Genomic DNA, 21,612 nt, shown 5'->3' on the forward strand with positions numbered 1-21,612 from the left:
TTCATGGAAAATCTTACTTTTCGTTATGTGAGAAAAAAATTCATGAGTATTTAGGAAAATTATAAGACCTGGGCCAGGTCCCTGCTTATTTCTTCGCCCATATAGTGTGGTATATATATTTTTATAAAGAGAAGGTAGTGTCTACAGCGTTAGGATCACTCGAGCTAAAAATAATCTTCCAAAATATGGAGAATTTTTTTCCAAAAAAATCTTATTTGCAAAATTTTATTTCTATAGACAAAATTGTCAAAATTTTTTTTTCTATTGAAAGTTTTGCCAATTTTTTTTTCTATAGAAAAAATTTTCAAAATTTTTTTCTATAGGAAAAATTGTCAAAATTGTATTTCTATAGAAAATTTTGTCTTACTTACTTACTTATTTTGTCTTTTACTTTTATTTCTACAGAACTTTTTCTCCAAATTTTATTACTATAACAATATTTTAACTTTTATTTCTATAGAAAATTTTCTCCAAAGTTTATTTCTACAGAAAATTTTCTCCAAAATTTATTTCTATAGAACTTTTTCTCACGTAGCTAAGTACAGAATAGGGAAGCATTTATAATAGAACACTTCAGCACCTGTGGCATCACACTAGACTGAATTGCTACTTAGACCAAAATATATGGCTGCCTCTATACCTAACCTACCCAGCAAAAAAATTTGGAAGTTCTTCCAAATGCACAACTTTAAAAGCACCAGAAGATGCACTCCCAATGATTAACTATTAACTACCCAGGAAGTTCTTTTAATTCAATTTTTTATATCTTGGTTTTTTCATACTTTTAATAGGTAATTTAAAGTTTTTTTGTTTCAAATAGGTTAAAACCAGAGTAAGAATTCATAAAATGGTACAAATCATTTAAATTTTGTCGAAAAAAAATGCTAAATCCAATCTGAAAAAATTGTGAATTTTTGAAAATATTTGAGGTCAAATGTTTCCGACAAGCGTTACAATCCATTAAAAATTATAAAAAAATATAAAAATTATTTATTTCACAAAATATCACAGAATTTTTTAATATACATCCAAAACATTGAATTTGGATCACACCTAAAGAAGTGATGCAAATTTAGTGCAACGGCTGTTGAAATGGAGGACTTCTGTCCTATGACAAGCCCATGTTAAATTCATCGCTTCTGAGTCAATTTTGCACCACTTCCGGATCCAAAAAGAACATTTTCATTACTTTTTTGGCGACGCTTTTTTTGCTGGGTAATCTATCCTACGAAAACGGTATTCAATGACAGGGCATTTTATACCATTTTCCAGACATTTGATGGAATCTCTCATCTCTTGTTTTCCGAAAGGTTTACACTATTTTTCTAAAAATACTAACGTAACCCGACCCGCTTCGCTACGCCTTCCGAAACGTATTTGTAGGCACATTTTGCGTTAACATAGTCAACCATATCCTTGTTGCTGAAAAGAAATTCGAAAAGATTTGAATTCTTTCAAACAAATCGGACTACCTTTTTTCGTTTATAGGTACAAATACGGCTGATATGCATATGTAAAATGGTTCGTCTTAAAAAATGTCGGGGAGAGGTTGTACCCTTTCCACCAAATTTTTTAAATAATGTTCTATATTCAAGTAGTTGGACAATCTTCTATATTTCTTGTGAATTTTAAGTGTGGTTTGTCAAGGAAAGGTATCCTTTACCACATTAACATTTGTTAAAATGTTGGACATGGCGAACATCCCTTTCCCGAACATATAACATACCGGAAAATGATGCACCCTCTACGTTGGCTGCCAATTTCATGTAAATTTAAGTTCTTTGCTAAAAAGAAGTCTGGCAGAAGCCTATGCAAAAATCATAAAATTATGTAACGAGTTCCCATTTATGGACAACCCTCTATTTTCAATTTAAGAAAAAAACCGACAAAAGGGAACGCTCTCCCCACCTTCACTCCACTCCGACCTGATATCGGACTATCACGTATCCTATATTAATTTCACAAACTACTCAATGGTCCCTATAAATTCTATCGAAGTAAATCGACAAAGTTTATTTCAATTTTCCTCTTCCCCAACCAGATATCGAAAAATCATATACTAATTTAAAAATTACGTATTAATTTAATCACCTCCTCCCACGTTCCCTGTAAATTTCAAGTAGATCGGAGAAGTTTAAATTTTGCTCTATTGTTTTAAAGGGACCTTCTCCCACTGCCTTTGTAAGTTTCAAGAAAACTTAAGAATTTTTGTTTTTTTTTAGTTTTAGAGGAGGTCCTCCCCGACCAAATATCGAAAAGTAATGTAGAGTATCTTTAGTAAACGTCCCAGAAAATGTCAAGCAAATTATAAGCCCAAATTTCAAAAAGCGGGGCAAGGGGCGGCCCCTCTTCCGTCCAAATATCAAAAAATCAGGTATCAAATATTAATATCGTAACCTCTCCCCAGTCCTCTGTAAATTTCAAGTAACTTGGTAAAGTTTAATTGTTTCTCTGTATGTACTTAAGAGTAGCGGATGTCTCCCCTAGGCCCTTTTTGCCCCCCGACCAAATATTAAAAAATCAGGAACCTGATATAAATTACATAACCTCACCCATTTTTTTCGTAAAATTTCAGTCGGGGGAGTTTAGTTTTGATTTCACTGTACTTTAAAACAAGTCGAGCGAAGTGGAGGTCCCCCTCCGCGACCAAATATCGAAAATTAATGCAGCGGGTCTTTGTCTAGATGCCAACCCCAACCTTCAATGAAAATTTCAAGCAAATTGCATAATTTTGTTACAATTTTCAAAAAGTAGGGCAAGGGGGACGTCCCCGTCCACAAATGAACCCATCAGGTATCCCATATTAATTTCATAACCACACCGCATGTTCTTTGTAAATTTCAGATAATTTTGAGAATTTTAGTTATTTTCACAGTACTTTAAAAAAAGTCGAACAAAGGGGAGGTCCCCCTCCGCCATCAATTATCGAAATATAAAGTAGCGGATCTTTGTCTATATGCCAACCCCTGCAATGAAAATTTCAAGCAAATCGGTCAACTTTGGTCCAATTATCAAAAAATCGGACAAAGGGGAGGTCCCTCTCCACCAGGTTTCAAAAAATGAGCGCCACCTACGATCTCTGAAAGTTTCAAGTAAATTGGTTCAGCAGTTTCCGAGCCTACCCGGAACATACAAACAAACAAATATACTTTGAATTTTATATATATTGATTGATTTTTGTCTAAAGAATGTTTATTTCGACTCATTCGTTTTAATACAAAGACCATAGTGTAATTACAACTAAACTCTGTGAAGTCGGATTTTTTTTTTTCGTAAAATCGAACATAAATTTTGTTATTCTTTCGCTATTTAGAATACTTAATGTTAAGAACTTGGAAGTTCCTTAAACTGGATTTTCGCTAAATAAGTTATTCGAGCTTAGACTGTTTTTTTTTTTTTTAATAATTGTTGATTCTTTTACAGGATGTAAGACCAACTCACAAACATTTTTTTATCGTGCATTAAATCCTTGCTTCGACAGAAAACCAAACGTTTTTTACATATTTGTACTAGAGATGTGCACGTGACACGAAATTGTCGTGACTCTCGCGTGAGTCACGCTCATGGCAACAGCGTGAGTGTGCGTGAGCGTGATTAACAAACCAAAATGTCGTGCGTGAGCGTGAGTCACGAAAATATTACCTTCGTGAGTGTGCGTGAGTAAAGATTTACGCTCACCAACATAAAACGCTTAAGAGTTAAATTCATTTACAATTTTAGTGACGCCTTGGATGTGAAGAGTGTAATAACGCTCTCGATTTTAATAATGCTCATGTTTTCAGACACGTTGCTAAGGTAAATTACTCAAAAAATTGTTCGTGAGTCACGACATTTTCGTGCGTGAGTGTGCGTGAGTACAATTTTTCTTTTCGTGAGTATGCGTGAGTGTGAGTCCTACCAATCAATATCGTGCGTGAGTAAGATTTTTCTTTCGTGAGTGTGCGTGAGCGTGAGTAAACTATTACTCACATGCACACCTCTAATTTGTACATACACTCAAAAAAAATTACTTGGATCCAAAGATTTTGACCTTCCTTTAAGGATTTTGGTATTAATTTCGAGCCAAAGATGCGGGTTCTTTAAAATAAGGAAATTTTTTTTTGCGACCTATCTGGCTTTAAATCTAGGATCTATAAAACTAAATTTAGGATACAGATCTCATTTATCGAATTTTCATTCTTTTTTTCCGGTATATTAATAAAAACTATTCCCATACAAACAAATGCCAGTTTAAAAATCCAAATTATGATGGCTACTTCGAAGTAAAAAATATTTTCTTAATTCAAAAAAAAAAACCTTTAAACCAAAGATGCTAAATCCGCAAAATAAGTATTAGCCTATATTTGAAGCGTTTTTATCTTAAATCTAAAAATTCAATATTTCAGTTAATTTAAGGATGATTTCCTTAAATCAAAAAAGTGTTTCTTTACTTTAAGGAAAATTTGCCTTAGTTTAAAAACATGCAACTTTAACGAAGGGATGCAAATTTTCAAAATGTGTGTCCTAAATTTAATAAAAACATTTTTTGAAGCAAAGATTATAAACTTTCTTTTAATTAAAATTTCATTATTTTAAAGAAATTTGTCCTTAATAGCGTGTAAATTGCGCATACTAAAATTGAGTTTGCGTAATCTTTAATATCACGTAAATAATTTTTTCAGTGTACATATATTCCAAAAATGTTCGGAAGATTTCGAAAAGATGTTCGACATTACAAACTACTATATTCAATTTTTATAATGAAACCTCAAAAGAAAAGAACAGAGCTTGATATAAATGGCATGGACTGTGTTTTTGGATCAAAATTTTTTTGTTTTTGTTGGAAAAAATAATTATGAAATTTTGCAATTGTTTAAGAAATTCAAACAACTCAAACAAAAGAAAAACGTTTTCGGTACACGTTTTTCAAACCTTTTTTTTTGTTTTGCGTGAAGTTAAGTGATTCGACTTAAAACTGGGTATCTGTGCATGAAAACAAATTTTGTTTGACTAAGGTCAACTTGGCTTTAATAATCCTCACAAATACTTTAAAGTAATGAAATCGCCTTTTAGGCTTTTTGTACTAGTCTGTGTAGACTAGTTTATTTCAAAGTCGTTTTATACGCGGAACATAGCATAATTTCTACTTGGAGTCGAATCTCAATTTGGAAATTTAAGTTTGGCGTGGACTTTGATAAAATTGAAAAAAAAACGACAAAAATAAAATTTGTTTTCTAGAATCTAGTACGTAAAACTCAAACCTAAAAGGGAAACCAAAGTAAATTGTCTCATATGTGTATTTTATCTGTCTTTTTTATCTAACATACACTGAAAAAACAGCATGCCCGATTCCAAAGATTTTGTCTTTACACTAATTTGATGAGAGGTGATTTTCTTATATATTTTGATCTGCTGAATTCGAACAAATATGTTAACTCACTATCACTCATGAACTCCGATTTGTATGATTTTTTGTATTGGAGATGATAACAAAAAAATAAAATACACGTAGAGAAACTTCCACAAATTGGGTGTGTTGCCAAACATTATTTGCCACCACTACCAAAAAAAAAAAACCCCCTACAAATTGTTCAAAAAGAACATTCTACAATAAAGCTCAAACACTTACCTCTCCAATTTATCAAGATTACACACAAAACACAAGCACAACAATTTTTTATTATTTTTTGAAGTCACAGCAATTCGGCACTTTTTCGTAAATACCAATAGTCAATAAATAAATATCAATTTCCAGCAAAGTAGTGCCACCTACACGCAAAAAAATAATTCTTTCCTCCCAAACGAAATTTTAGACAAACAAAGTTCGTTTCTCATTTGCTTATCGCTGCAAGGAAGTGTATTTCGAAGAAAAGTATATACTTTTTGTGATAAACGTTTATTCTTTTCCAGGATGCAAAAACAATTTCATAAAGACAAACTCAAAAAACAAAAAAATATTGTTTTTTTTTCCTAATTGCATTGTCCCTCACATCTTTCTCACATCCACGAGGATTGTTAGTTCTTAACACCTTTTCCTGTAATACCAACAATGTAGAAGAAATTATACGATTTTATAAATTTTAAATTTTGGACGGAGAATCGAACCGCGGACCATGCACTTTGTAAGCACTGAGCTATGTACCTGTTATGGTCATCAATAGATAATTATCCATATAAGTTATATTTATATAGCATAGCTTACGGCGCCCACGAACCGAATAAACAAAGTTTATTTAACAGAAACAAACATTTAGTTTGGCACCGTGGAGCAGTGGTTGCTACGTCCGACTTACATGCCAAGGGTCGTGGGTTCGATCCCTGCTTCGACCAAAGTTTTTTTTGTTTGTTTTTTTTTTTGCATATATTCCAGATATGTTCGGAAGATTCCGAAAAAATGTTCAACATTACATTATACTATATTAAATGTTGAACTGTAAAATGTGTCTTATTAAAGACCTAAAGCCAGAAAAGAACAGTGTTTGACATAAACGAAATGGACTGTGTTGTTGTTTCAAAAATAACTTTTTTTATTGAAAAAATAAAAATTTTGTAACAAACGAATTTTTTTGGTGATAAAAGTTTAACATTTTCGAAGCAATTCAAAAAATCTAACAAAAGAAAAACGTTTTCGGTACACGTTTTCCAAACGTTTTTTTCTTTGCGTGTAATTGTTCTATTTTTACAAGTTTATTAGCTCAGTATGTAAACCACGGGATACAGTGCGTGATTGAGCTAAAGAACTTATTTCTATTAATTTTGAGGCATTCCAACGGTATGTTGCCTACAGTCTACACTATGATACAGAGCGTTAAAAATTCATGAAAATATGAGCAACTCACCCACACAAAAATGTCACTCGGCCACATAGTCTGCTAATGTTTTTGGAATAATCTGGTTGGTTCAACAGAAGAAAATAATCGAGAAGGTAAAACTAGGAGTGCCCATATGCAATAGGTACTTATAGTTAATGTGGTATCACAGTGTACTGAATAGTCTAAGTGAGCCTGAAACTTAATCGGGCTGCCCCTTTAACCTAACCGAACCTTGAAAAGATTATCGACTTTTGGACAAGGAAAAAAACTTTATATAAGAGAAATGTGTCTTTTATTCTGGGCAAATATTTGCCTAAAATGAGTGTCAGACTGTTTACCTGGAGCACTTTCGAAAATCTGGATACCATTTTTGAGAAATACTCCTATTGTGAGTAATATATCCAATATGAGCTAATAATGTTTGCTGGTTTGACTGTAGCGACGAATTATTGTGTGAGTTCTGTAAAATGTTTACCCAGTGTGACCGTAAGCAAAATTCGTATTTTAAGGCAATGAAATCTTTGGGCTCACGTTAATATTTTTTTCAGCGTAGTCTTCAATTGGACTAACTTAAAATTTAGGAGACAATGTTAAGAAGTTTTAAGATACATAGGACAAGTGTTAAAACCAAGTAGTTTTTAGTCGAACTTTGTATGCAATCCATGGGTACATAAGATTCGGCCTGGCCGAAATTACGGCCGTATATACTTGTTATTGTTACTTTTAAACATTGTTCGACAACATCTTAGTTTATGATGTTTAAAATACATCTTTTGCTTAATTTCATTGCTTTGGTTTATTTGAGTTCGCAGCATATATAGGTCATCAGGCTAAATAAACAACCTATATAATAGTACGGAACATTTTGACACCTTGATAAGGTCGATAACAGCTTATCCGTTCCAAATAAGCAATGAAATGTGTGATAAGACAAATTCTCCAGACTGTAGATAATTTAAATGCATGTCACATAGATAAAAACCATGTGCAGGGCGCATTATTCCGGAATTTGCATCCAAACCGTTTTCTTATCTAATCAGAAAGAGTAACATAACTGGAAGAACTAAAACATAAGACGACCAATTGCGCCCGATTTCAGTTTGTGAAAAAATAAAAGGCACAACAGATTATCATCTAATCTATGCCATAATCTGATACTTTTCATTTTCCATTTTCTTTTGATATCTGCAATCTATGTTTTAAATTTTCTAATAGCCGATGAGTTAGGCATCATTTCAAATATGTGTACATATTAGCATTGCGTCTTAAAAACACTTTAAAACAAAATTTCGAAAACAAATAGACAACATACGAGGGCGGTTCGGAAACTTCTTAGCCTATCAATGAAAGAGAATAGTTGGTTTTTCAAAAATATTTTTATTTTTCAATATACAAGTGCAAATCGCGTTCAGTGAGTAAAAAGGATGGTGGGTAATGATGATTGATCTGAAACCATAGCAATAATAAGTGACCTACTTCTTATAGACGAGCCTTAGCAAAGTATTGTCGAGAGGAGATACCCCCATTGCAAAAAGAAACTTGGGATTCAGACGGAAGTGGGATAGACCTCCTGGGCGGACATGCTTCCTTTTGAATGGCATAAATCAGATTGGGATAGATAGGGGATATTACCTATATATTTTCTCCATAGGAAGTTAGAAAATAAGGCCCATATTTCATCTAACCTAGACAGATATATTCAATCGCCCGAACGGAAATGTGTATAGTCAAGTTTTTGTAAATTTGTAACTGGGGGTTTCTTTCCTTGACCCCATTGATTAAGTTCCCTAATAATCTTTGTCCATACACTAATGATTTTAGTATTGTTTCCGAGCCAAAAAAGCGGAGAATGGAAGTAAAGATTGAAGACACAATTTTCCTTTAAATATGATGTTTGCGTTTTTTTATTCTAGGAAAATAATTTTAGTTTATTTTTAGTTTTTTTTTTTCTTCATGTGCAATCAAAGTCCTTTAAAAGTGTATTAGCGACAACTTAAATTTCCAACTACAGAATCGACTTCAAATGGAAATTATTCTATCTTTCAAGTAAGGAACGTCTATAAAATAAGGTATTGACAAAAAAACTCATATTTTCTAAGTGAGTTTGATTTGCAGTGAAGGTACAAAAAGTCAACAAATTTAAAGACGATTTCATTAATTTTGAAGAATTTTTCAGACTTGTTAAAGCCAAGTTGACCTACCCAGCAAAAAAATTGGAAGTTGTTCCACGAACTTTTCTTTTAAAGCCCATCCCAGAATCCCCCATCGAGTTTTTTCAACTTCCGATGCAGTCCTTTTGGACAAGTCCACAAACATTTCTTCTAAAGCGCATCGTGGGATCCCCCAATAATTTTTTCCACTTCCGATGCAGTCATTTTGGACAAGTATACAAACATTTCTTCTAAAGCGCATCTTGGGATCCCCCAATGATTTTTTTTTCTACTTCCGACGCAGTCCTTGTGGACAAGTATTAGAAAGAACGCAATCAGGGTATTTTAAGTGCAAATTTTGTATAATTAAATTTTACAAAAAAATAGAAAACTAATAAAAAACTAAAAAATAGAAATTAATAAAAAAGTAAACAAAAATTGAACCTGTGCCGTTTGACTTTTTCGCCTCCATGGAAGTTCTTTTGAGAAGGTTTTGCAAATTACGAGAATTTTTAATTTTTTTTTGTTGGTTTTTAATGGAAAAAATATATTTATACGAAAATATATGCCGAAAATAAAAAATAAAAACGATGTATGACATAAAAAAAATATTTTTTTAGCAAAATATATAACAAAAAAATTTCCGCTGGTGAGATTTGAACCTGCGTTTCGTATTTTTTCGTTCATACTAATAAAGAACATCTGTAGAAGCAATTAGAATGTTATTCCTTGGTGTCGTATTACGATCATATCACAAACATTTCAATTGACCTTTCTACGCTTTATGTTCAATAGCGTTTGTGGCTGAGTGTGCGAAGGCGTTCTGTTATGGTGCCAGCAAACCCAGGTTCAACCCCTGGTCGAAGCGAAAAAGTTTTTCAAATTGTAAAAATTAGATAATAGGAAAATAATTGTGTAATAAAACATATTGATGAAAAAAAAGTGAAATTGGTAAAAAAAAAAAAAAATTTTCGCTTTTTAAATTTCTTTCTTCAAATTAACTTCCAGGGCACAACTTCTAAAGCAATGCAAAGGATCCAAAAATGGAGTACTTCCGTCCTATGACAAACCCTTGTAAAATTCATTGGAGATGATCCAAGTTTGCACTACTTCCGGGTCACAGATTGGGGATCCAAACTACTTTTTTGGAAGCTCTTTTTTTGCTGGGTAAGTCAAAGTAAATTTTCTTTCATGTGAAGATACACATTTTTCAGTTAAATCACTTAACTTTAAAGACAAGATGACTTTATTGAAATGTTAATTGACTTTTGGACAAGGAAAGCAACTTTATATCAAAGTGACTTCTGTGATAAATTTCGCATTCTATAATATTTTTTTTTTCAATAATAATTAATTGTAAATAAATCATGTAGTTGGATGTTAATCGCTTATTTCGATGTCAGGATAACATGAAAAGTAATACTTTGATAATAATTATTAAAATATAGTAAATTGTAAATATGTACTTACTTTGTATCGTCTTTGGGACATGGCACAAATTTAATGCATTCACGCTTCTGGAAATTTGATTCAATCCAACTTCGAGGTTGATGCTGTTTTCGTGTATAATGGCATTTGGGATCACAATATGGGAAGATAATAATAGAAAAGAAATAAAACCAAATTCATATAAGTATCACGAAATACATTCAATTATTTGTTTAAATATTAAGATAATATTTATTTATTTTTTTAATTTTTTTTACAAGTTTGGTTTTGGCACAAACAAACATACGCTTAAATTAAAACACATCAAAATAAATATTCCAAATAAATATCGAAATCACAATAACATACGGACTTAAATCAAATCATGGTATATTTTAAATTACAATAGTGTGGGATGATGGATGGATGTATGCACGTTTCTCAAATAAATATTGAAAATCATAAAATAAATGGGATATTTAAATTATGCTAAGCAAACAATATAGCACAGTTACATACACAAATAAACCAATTAATAAAATAATAAAGATTTTTTTATACATGAATGAACCTCTATTTAGAATGGCCTTTTGTTAGCAATGACCCTATCGGCATTGTTGCAATAATTGGCCAATAGATTTTTCGCAAATACTGGCGACAATTTACCAGTAGTGCAGGTGTCAGGGTTTGGCTTCATCAATATCTGCATTAGCGTACTTTATTGAAATGTATAGACACAATATCTCACGCAAGAAGCAAGTAAACTTACACAAACAGAAATATAGCTAAAAAATTTAGTAAAAAGAAATAGCTTTTTGGTGTAAACTCAAACGCACACGCAGAGAATAAACATGATTGTCACAATCATATTCGAAGAGCAAAACAATATGATGGGAGCTATTTTTGCGGCGACCATTTAACATTTTCACCTGCAACCATGTTTGCTCGGTGAACATGGTTCTAAGAAAAATAAAAATTTTTCTTTTCGTGTTTTTTTCTGTGTGTGTAGAACCATTACATGGTCATACAGACAATGTACATTGTTTTTGTGATCATTTAATTTTTTAACTTTTTCGCAGCGAAAAGAATTTTATAAAAACATTGAGCAGATACACACGATTTTCATATTGCGCGTCAGTCGTGTGTTGATTGTTGCTTGGAATGGACGGAGAATATGGAATTATTGTGTGTTGTGTTCATTTATTTATTCAGAAGTGGCACGTGGTTTTATGTGAATACAAAAAAGGAAAGTTTTTTGTTCTGCATTTTGCTATATGGTATAATTAATTTTTATTTGCAGTTACATGATGTCTGTGTTTGTACATTTGATGGGCACGAAGTAAATATGGAATGATCACTTATTGTTGAAATTGAACCAAAATAGAGTGTGTAAAAATGTGTGATGTTTGGTGGCACGACATTATAAATACAAATAAACAGTTAATTAGTTTATAAATAAATAAAAACAAATAAATAAAGTTAATTTTGTGTTTCCTTTTCTCAAGTGGCGTCCTTTTTTCGACAACGAAAAATTTTTTTTTCATAAAGATCAAAACATTTTAGGTTGTGACCATGTTCTTTTAACTGTAAAAAAACATTTTGGACGAATACCATAACATTTTAGATCGTGCCCATTGTCTTTTGATTCAAACAAAATACTTTTTATCAATATAATAACATTTTAGTCGAGGACAATTTTATTTTTCTTAGAGCCATGTTCACTGAGCCAACATGTTTGCAGGTGAAAATGTTACATGGTCGCCGCGAAAATAGCTCCTATCATATTATTTTGCTCTTCGAATATGGTTGTGACAATCATGTTTCTTCTCTGCGTGTAGACATGTCGGTACGTAACTTATAAAAATACTTTTTTCCCTGGTCAGGTACATGATATTCCCGACCATGTTATGGTCTCAAATTCTATCATTTAAATAATAGAACATGTTTGCGGCATTTGAGAACCATTTAAATGCTTATTGCCAGCATACATTTTTCTCTGCTCGAAAATTATTTTTACAAAGACAAATACATGGTTTTCGCGACAATTACATGCTCTAGATAAGCATTAAATGGATGCGGCAACCATGTCCAAACAAGTTTGTGTGTGTGTGTAGTGGGGAGGCAGTCACCGTTAAAAATGAAAATATCCTAGTAATTTTTATACATTTGTCGTTGTTTTTTGGTTAATTGTGTTACATTTCTTGTGCTAAAGTTAATTTCCCTGGGGACCATCGTTGCCAGAATTGTTAAAAAACCGCTAGATTTGTCCAAAAAAAATTGCTAGAAAAAAACAATTTTTTATCAAAAATCACATTTTTCATTGAAATTTAACAAAACCAGTAAAAACTTGCAATTTTCAGCTGGTTAATCACCAACAAATCCAATGAGCGACATATTGCATAATGTATAGAAATAGAATAGAAATAGAAATTCATTAGAAAATATCAATATGTTTCGTTATAATTGGTTTAAAACCGCTGAATTAATGATAAATTCGTGAACGTGTACATTTTTGCTAATTTTACCCAAGAGAGTAAAACATATTCTTACTGTCTTGCAAGTTTCTACTGAATAACTTTTATTGGAAAATTACCCAAACAAACCTATTGTCCAATTTCCAAAAGAAGCATGTCCGGTTCCAAAGATTTTGACACTAATGATTTTGGTATTGATTCGTTTATTTATTTGTTTTTTTTTTTTTCAGCTTTTTCTTCATGAGCTCTCAAAGTGCTTTAAAAACGTGTTAACGACAACTTAAATTTCCAAATTTAGACTCGACTTCAAGTAGAAATTATTATTGCATCACGTAAAATACGTCTTTAAAATAAAGTGTTGTAAAACATCTTCTGTTTTTTAACGCTATTTTGGTTTCTGATCAAGACACAAAAACTCCACAAACTTAAAGACTTTTTCATTAATTTTAAGAATTTTTCAGTATTGATCCTAGCCTAACAAAATTTTCTTTCGTGTAAAGATATTCATTTTTAACATAAGAGAAATTCATAAATGCTATTATACGCATAAAATTCGCATTCGAATTTTAAGGATATGAAATTTTTCGCTTCACAACATTTTTTTCAGTGTACAAAAAAATTCACATCTATTATTTTAACTTAGTAATAACATAATAACTTGAGAATATTATAATAACATAAATAGAACACCATAAGCGAGTCAAATGCTAATATTTCTAATCAACAATTATCAATTGGAAAAAAAGGATATTTCTAATAATTTACTGACAGTTTATCTAAGGAATTTGTACACTGAAAAAAAATATTGTCGTGAGGTCAAAGATTTCATGTCTTTAAAATACGAATATAAATTTTGCTTAGCATAGAAGACGCATTTCTCTAATATTAAGTTCTTTTCCTTGTCCAAATTTCGATAAACTTTTCACTGAAGTCGTATTGTCCTTATAATTAAGTGATTTCACTTAAAAGTGGGTATCATAACATGAAAGAAAAAATGTTTGGGCTAAGGTCAATTTGACTTTAATAATTCAGAAAAATTCTTTAAATTTAATGAAATTGTCTTTAAATTTGTTGTCTTTTTGCATCTTGACTACAAAGCAAAAAATCGTTCAAATATAGGACATGTTTTTCAACACTTTATTTTAAAGACGTTTTTTACTTGAAACATAGCATAATTTCTACTGAAAGTCGAGTCTTAATTAGGGAAATAAAGTTGTCATTAACTCGTTTTTAAAGGACTTTAATAGCATACGACGAAAAAAGCTGAAAAAGCTAAAAATTAAAATTTGCTTCCTGAAAACAAGTACACAAAAACCAAATTTAAAAGAGAATTGTGTCTTAAAATTATCCTTACTTGTATTCTCCGCGTCTTTGGCTCGGATTCAATACCAACATTTTTAAAGTAAAGAACCGGGCATGCTTTTTTTCAGTGTATGGTAATAGTAGATTTAAAGTTTACGTTAACTTTTGTGAATATGAGGAAAAAAACAACAAGATGTACAACAAGATGTATTTGCTGCAAAAATCTCCCTCATAATGGCGGCAATCATTATTAACCCTCTAATGCCCAATCCCGCCTTTAGGCGGGCTTCATTTAATAATGAAACTTTTAGTAAAACACTCCTTAAGACAACAAAATGGGTAAAATAAAAAGAAAACTTTGTTGAAACTGTTCAAGAGGCTTTGCAGCACATACTGAAGAATTTTACCGTATATTTTTTTCTTGTTTAGTTTTCTTGCTTTTGTGTCGTTAACATTGAAAATTTAATAAGCTGGCAAAAAAATTGGGGCATTGGAGGGTTAATGTTTCAAGGCTTAGTAAAAACGCCGTTTTATCAATAGAAACACGTCGAAAATAAAAACAGCTAAAACTAGCTAAAAGAGTCATGAAAAAAGCCAGAAAAAAGTAAAAGCTAAACGCATTTTTCCGTTAAACGACTTCAAAAAAAGCCAAATCAAGCGGCAAAATAGCTAAATTGGCAACGCTGCTTGGGACATAAAACAATCGTCTTCGAAATATTAGAAGTATATTTCACATCAAAACACTATAAAAACCAAGCGTTACAAACTCTGAAAATAATTAAATAAATGAAACGAAAATTCCGATTCAGGGGGCTAATCACGGCATTCGATATCGAGAAAGAAATCTAAATTTCTTCGGATTAGGTTAGGTTAGGTTATGTGGCAGCCCGATGTATCAGGCTCACTTAGACTATTCAGTCCATTGTGATACCACAGTGGTGAACTTCTCTCTTATCACTGAGTGCTGCCCGATTCCATGTTAAGCTCAATGACAAGGGACCTCCTTTTTATAGCCGAGTCCGAACGGCGTTCCACATTCCAGTGAAACCACTTAGAGAAGTTTTGAAACCCTCAGAAATGTCACCAGCATTACTGAGGTGGGATAATCCACCGCTGAAAAACTTTTTGGTGTTCGGTCGTAGCAGGAATCGAACCCACGACCTTGTGTATGCAAGGCGGGCATGCTAACCATTGCACCACGGTGGCTCCCATTTCTTCGGATTACGGGAGTCGATATTGAGTTTTTTTGATCGACAATATTTTCGATTGGTAAATTGCAATCGTAAAATATTTTTCAACAGTTTTTACATTGTTTTCGCCATATAGGAATAGTAAATATATTAGTTTTGGTTCGAATTGTTGCTAATTTGTAGTAAATTTACATATAATGAACATATTTTGAATATATAGGACTAATGCAACTCCAATAAAAGTTAAACAAAAATTGGTCATAGTCTTGTTCGGGAGCGAGTATCCACGCTTGGGAAAGAACCATATATAAAGTGCACATGCTAGATCGAAAACCCAGAGTTTGTGATCAACCAATTACCGTACCATTCCGTGACAACATAACGCTTCTGGACCACCTTGTAAGAATAGTGAATGATGAAGGCTTCCACTGGCAAAAAGTTTTAAGACGGCAGACAATTGTGAAGCGGTTAGGTTAGGTTAGGTGGCAGCCCGATGTATCAGGCTCACTTAGACTATTCAGTCCATTGTGATACCACATTGGTGAACTTCTCTCTTATCACTGAGTGCTGCCCGATTCCATGTTAAGCTCAATGACAAGGGACCTCCTTTTTATAGCCGAGTCCGAACGGCGTTCCACATTGCAGTGAAACCATTTAGAGAAGCTTTGAAACCCTCAGAAATGTCACCAGCATTACTGAGGTGGGATAATCCACCGCTGAAAAATTTTTGGTGTTCGGTCGAAGCAGGAATCGAACCCACGACCTTGTGTATGCAAGGCGGGCATGCTAACCATTGCACCACGATGGAATGGTAGAATTGACGTTGACATGCCACCAAAAATATTTTCCATTTGAACGCCTCCTTCGTCAACCGAAATCGTCCACTGAGCCTGCAAAGTGGTGACTTTCTAACAGTGCACACCATTTCAAACCCATTAACAATGTGCACTTTTATTCCTTATTTGTCGCCGAAGTATTTTATATTAATCTCATCCTCCAATTAGGAGAGAATTCGGAGGAATGTAAAAAGAGATATGGGTCCATAAGATATAATGCAATATAATTTACTTTTTACTTTGAAATCTTCAAAAACATATGTGTTTTTCTACATTCTATTTTGTGCCGCTAACTTAATTTTGTCATTTCATTTTATTCTGCTGTTGGCAATGCTAGAGAAATTGCATCAAATTCCGATTGAATGGCGTGATCCAAACTTTTAATCGTATCGACAATTTTTTCGATACGATTATGAATTCGATATCGAATGCCGTAGTGGCGTTTAAGTGCCCAACTATCATAAAACATCCCATGAAAAAATAGTATCAATCAACAAAGTCAATTAAAAAATTATTTGTTCCAATTAAAAAATTAATTGATTCAATTAATTTTTGTTTAAATAAATATTTTTTAAAATGCAATTAATATTTTAATTGGAAAAATGTTTGTGATATTTTTTCTGTGATATGTAAAAAAGTTTACTTGGATCCAAAATTTTGAATTTCCCATATAGCTTTTTAAGTAATTAAAAATTACAATTTGTATTCCACATGCTATTAGTACAAGTAAAACCAGAAGAAAATTTTAAGTTTTTAACACTAAGTTTATTTCGGTAGTGAAAGGGTAAAGAGGAACAATTAGTAACACACACAAAGGATGTTATTAAATATAAAGTCCATTGCAATAATGAAAAAATTCATTGTGATAAATATCTTTAACATTACGAAACTTTTTCTACCAGTGTATATAGCTTAATTTGGATTAAAATGTTTTCTTCCATATTATTTACAGCTCTATGGGTTGGCAGCTTTTTGTTATCTATCCATAGTTAATTTAATTCAATTTGAGGAAAGGCAAGCGCGTATCCTAATAACGAACAAATTTCAAATAATACCATCAACCAATTTTCCTAGAGCCAATGGATTGAAAGTAATGCTGCAAGAAACTTTAGCATTTTCGGTTAGTTGTTGAATAGGATGGAAGAAACCTTTATAACGAATCTACACTGAGAATCCACTGACACACATTCCTTCGGATATCGGTAAAAATTTTGATATTGGCTCCGGCCAAAAATCCTTAGAACACTTTTTCCAGTCTTTCTACAAAATCTTATACTTGTGAATGTTTTTCGGCTTTAAGGTAAAATTTCAAATATTATTAAGTTAACAAATGATTTCACCAATACTGAAAACAATTTTTTTGATTTATTTAAGACAAAGTGATTTTGATCGAATACTATTTCTTTGATGCCGAGGTATCCATTCCAACGTTGAATTGACCAACTCTATGGAAAAGTTTTTTTTTCAATTCACTAAAAATCTTCACCTCAGAAAAATCTCATCAGTAATTTAAGAACAAGCATTTTTCTGTTTAGTGTATAGTGGGTGCAACTGTTCTATCAGAAGAAAACTTGCTACTTAACTTCAGTTAAACTTTGTCTTAAATATTTTCCAAACTTTATTTGCGTTTTCAAACAAGTTAACAGCCATCCATGGTCAGGAGAAAAATCATGAAGTGCGAGACTCACTTACCGAACACGGTAAGGCGCTTGGGCTTTATTGATAAAAAATGTTTCATACTAGAGTATAAATTTAACATAGAACTATAATGAAGACAATGCAAAGTTTGAACTGTGGTGGCAAACATATAAGGGTGAAACGATGTGATTTATGCGATTCAAAGAAATTTTATCCTAAAAGAGAATCGATGAACACATTTTCTCAAACCAATAGCAAAAGTGACAAAATGGAAAACGTTAAAATGTGAACTTAAATTTAACTTGTGTTTATAGCAAAGAAATTTTGGTTTTAGTTTAATTTTATGATTTTTATTAGCGACTCACGACGCAGGAATTTTACTCACGAACACGCACCAAGGGAGGAAATTACTCTCACACTAGAATCATCAAAAAGTGATAGAAATTGCCAGTTTGATGGAAATTGAGAACTTTATTGATGTCGTCAGCGTCAGTAAAATCGTGTGGGTGTGATTGATATCGTGAACGTTATGAATCTCACGAGTATGAATGATTGTGTTCGTGAGTTTGATTTTGCAAAAATCTTGTACGAGGAGATTTTTTCGTGACTCGCGTACAAGTTTTTAGACTATTCACGCACTCAACCTTGTGAGTGTGCATGCACTGAAAAAAAGCTTGCCCGATTCCAAAGATTTTGTCTTTTCACTAATGATAATGGTATTGATTCCGAGCCAATGAAGCGGAGAATTGAGGCAAGGACAAATTTAATATATAATTATCTTTTAACATAATTTTTGGGTAATTGATGCTAGGAAACCAAATTTTTTCTGCTGTTTCTCTTATTTTCGAACGCATTTTTACATTGTAGTCAAGTTACGAAAAGTAAACAAATTTAAAGACGATTTCTTTAATTTTGAAAAAAAATCTGAATTAGAAGTCAAGTCGACCTTAGATTAGGTTAGCTTAGGAGGTAGCCTGATGTATCAGTCTCACTTAGACTATTCAGTCCATTGTGATACCATATTGGTGAACTTCTCTCTCTTGACCTTAATCCAACCAAATGCCGCTAACGCCAACGATATTGGGAAACTTCACTAATAATATATATATTTTTATTTATGTGTATTTGCTTATTGTTTTTGAGGGGCGATTTTTAAGTTATTATCTTTTTTCCAACGCTGGTTTAAATAGCTGACGCCCGTTTCGAGTTCAGTTTCTCTGTCAAACATCTGTATGTTAAGTTAACCATAAATAGTCTTACAAATGAACAACGTTTGCCAATTATTGAATTTTATTATCAAAATGCGTGCTCTGTTAAGAAAGATCATCGTGCGTTTTTTATCGTAAAATTGTGTTCAGCGACGAGGCCTATTTTTGCCTCAATGGGTACGTAAGTAAGCAGAATTGTCGATTTTGGAGTAAAAATCCTATAATCTTCACAGATGATGGGAATCACAACGTAAATGTGAATGGTGAGCGTTACCATGAGATGATATCCAACTTGTTTTTTGAACAAAATGCAAGAGCTTGACATGTGGTTTCAACAAGACGGGTCCACATGCCATACAGCATTTGTAACAATGGAGTTATTGAGAGGTGAATTCGGTGAACATTTTATTTTACGTTCGGGACTGGTAATTGGCCGCCTAGATCTCGCGATTTAACGCCTTTAGACTATTTTTGTGGGCCTATGTTAAAGCTCATGTCTGCCAAAATAGGACTAAGCTGATAGACCATTTGAGGCGCTATCGCGGTCAACATTTCCATGAAATAGTCTTCACACATTAAATTATATCGACTGTATTATCGATTCAAATAAGGATTTCGTGCGTTTTTCTGTTTTATATTTTTATTTATTTTGAATAATTTTTTCTATACACAGAAAAACATGTCTGTGGTTAAACTAACGCTAAATTAAAAAAAAAAATATTTGTTTATAGTTACGTTAAGTTAGGTTAGGTTAGGTGGCAGCCCGATGTATCAGGCTCACTTAGACTATTCAGTCCATTGTGATACCACTTTGGTGAACTTCTCTCTTATCACTGAGTGCTGCCCGATTCCATGTTAATCTCAATGACAAGGGACCTCCGAACGACCACTTAGAGAAGCTTTGAAACCCTCAGAAATGTCACCAGCATTACTGAGGTGGGATAATCCACCGCTGAAAAACTTTTTGGTGTTCGGTCGAAGCAGGAATCGAACCCACGACCTTGTGTATGCAAGGCGGGCATGCTAACCATTGCACCACGGTGTTTAAAGTTAAACTTTATTATTTTTTTGCGAAATTTTCCAAAGCTCAATTAAATTTTACTAACAGTGGGTATAAAGTTCAATGACCGCACAGATAAGTTCAATCTGAATTGAAGCAAATGAAAATGTTCATACGATTCCCAAAAATAGTAAGAATGAACTACAGTATGGTTAAAATGGTCATGTTATGGCGCCAATAATGGTCTTCTTTACATTCAATTAATTTGTTCTGCTATGAGAGGGTGTAATTTCGTCAACTGCAGTTAAAAAGTACAACAATGCACTGATCTTTCCTGATTCTAACAACGGTTTGTGGAAATCTCAGTACGATTTAAAATTATTCTTCCTATAAAACAGTTTACTTTGTTCGGTGTAGAACTTAAAAAATCACATTTTATTAAAACTTTAATAATCACTTTGCCAAGCACTTTTTTTTTATTTATAGAATAAAAAAGATTTTGACCTATGTAGAATTCCTCCTCAAATTCGATTAAAGAATAGTTCTGTACGATAGGTCTAAAATTCGGCACAGCCTGATTTTCTTAACATTTTTCACAAGATTATCTGATGATAATTGAATTTATATCTTTTCATTGCTTTCGCTCTCTCACCACACAAAGACCGAACCCATCATTTTATTGAAGAGCCTTGTTGAAATTCCCATTCCTAAGAATAAATGCAGAATATTTCGGCCCATCCTAAACCGGGTATTTGTGACAAAACCCTGAAGTGAATTTGCAATAGAGATGTAGACAATAACTACCATACCTCACCATTATCCTGGGGATCGGGAGCTCGCAATAAATCGCGGACATTTAATATCAGCACTTTGCTAAGTGTCGACGAAATGGAAGAACGTTTGCGGGCATGACGACGGCGAGTTCGAATGCCCTGTGGCGTTGGGAGTTCGGTGGCATCTAAGGGAGTTGTGCTGAACCGACGTACTGTAGAAAAGTCTTTGGACACACGCCTCAAATATTTCTGTGCTAATTGCGGTGAATCCACAGGCATTGTGGGGACCGCAGTAATGGCAACGCTTAAAACCGAAGAGCACGAAGGTTAATTAGACAATGTGGTTTTAATTAAAGTTCTCTGCAAGAATATTAAAGCTCCTTTTATGCACTGTCCCCACAACATGAATCAGGCAACAAGCGTTAGACTAAAACATGTTTGCTTTCCCGAGCGCAGTGAAAGCAACGACGGAGACAAAATTATCTCAGGAATCACAGCTGTTCTTGGTAGTTGAGGGTCACGATTTAACTTCAACTTCCGTGTTTCTCCGAATGTTTACTAACGCGTGCTATAACGGCTAAGATTTGAATGCAACTACGACGCTGGCTGGCTTCGTTGCCTTGCTATTCTGACTGAAGCAGATTTGAATGCTGTCGAGATTATTTTTATTATGATTTTCAGTTTGTGCTTTAAATTTCCACATGAGAGCCTCCTCACCTTAGTCCGGGAATTTAGTTATCAGAGTGAAAGAGAAAACCATTAAAGAAAAGCTGCACACACACACTCAAATGCGGATGGAGAAGACATTGTGGAAATAGCCCA

At 33.0% G+C, this 21,612-nt stretch overlaps 1 protein-coding gene across 9 annotated transcripts in view; it reads right to left on the bottom strand.

Moving 5' to 3' along the window:
- Nucleotides 1–21,612, bottom strand: part of Trpm (transient receptor potential cation channel, subfamily M) — a 521,822-nt gene that overhangs the window by 135,521 nt on the left and 364,689 nt on the right. For 5 of the 9 annotated variants that reach the window (XM_075313652.1, XM_075313649.1, XM_075313650.1 and 2 more), the window contains one exon: nt 10,412–10,494. In XM_075313652.1, coding sequence (XP_075169767.1) covers nt 10,412–10,494 — 83 coding nt within the window. Of the gene's footprint in view, nt 1–10,411; nt 10,495–20,826; nt 21,347–21,612 lie in introns of those variants that run through there. The other 4 variants (XM_075313647.1, XM_075313646.1, XM_075313645.1 and 1 more) reach the window with 2 other exon arrangements.

This window comes from Haematobia irritans, chromosome 5, assembly GCF_050003625.1.
Source record: "Haematobia irritans isolate KBUSLIRL chromosome 5, ASM5000362v1, whole genome shotgun sequence".
Taxonomy (NCBI): Eukaryota; Metazoa; Arthropoda; class Insecta; order Diptera; family Muscidae; genus Haematobia; species Haematobia irritans.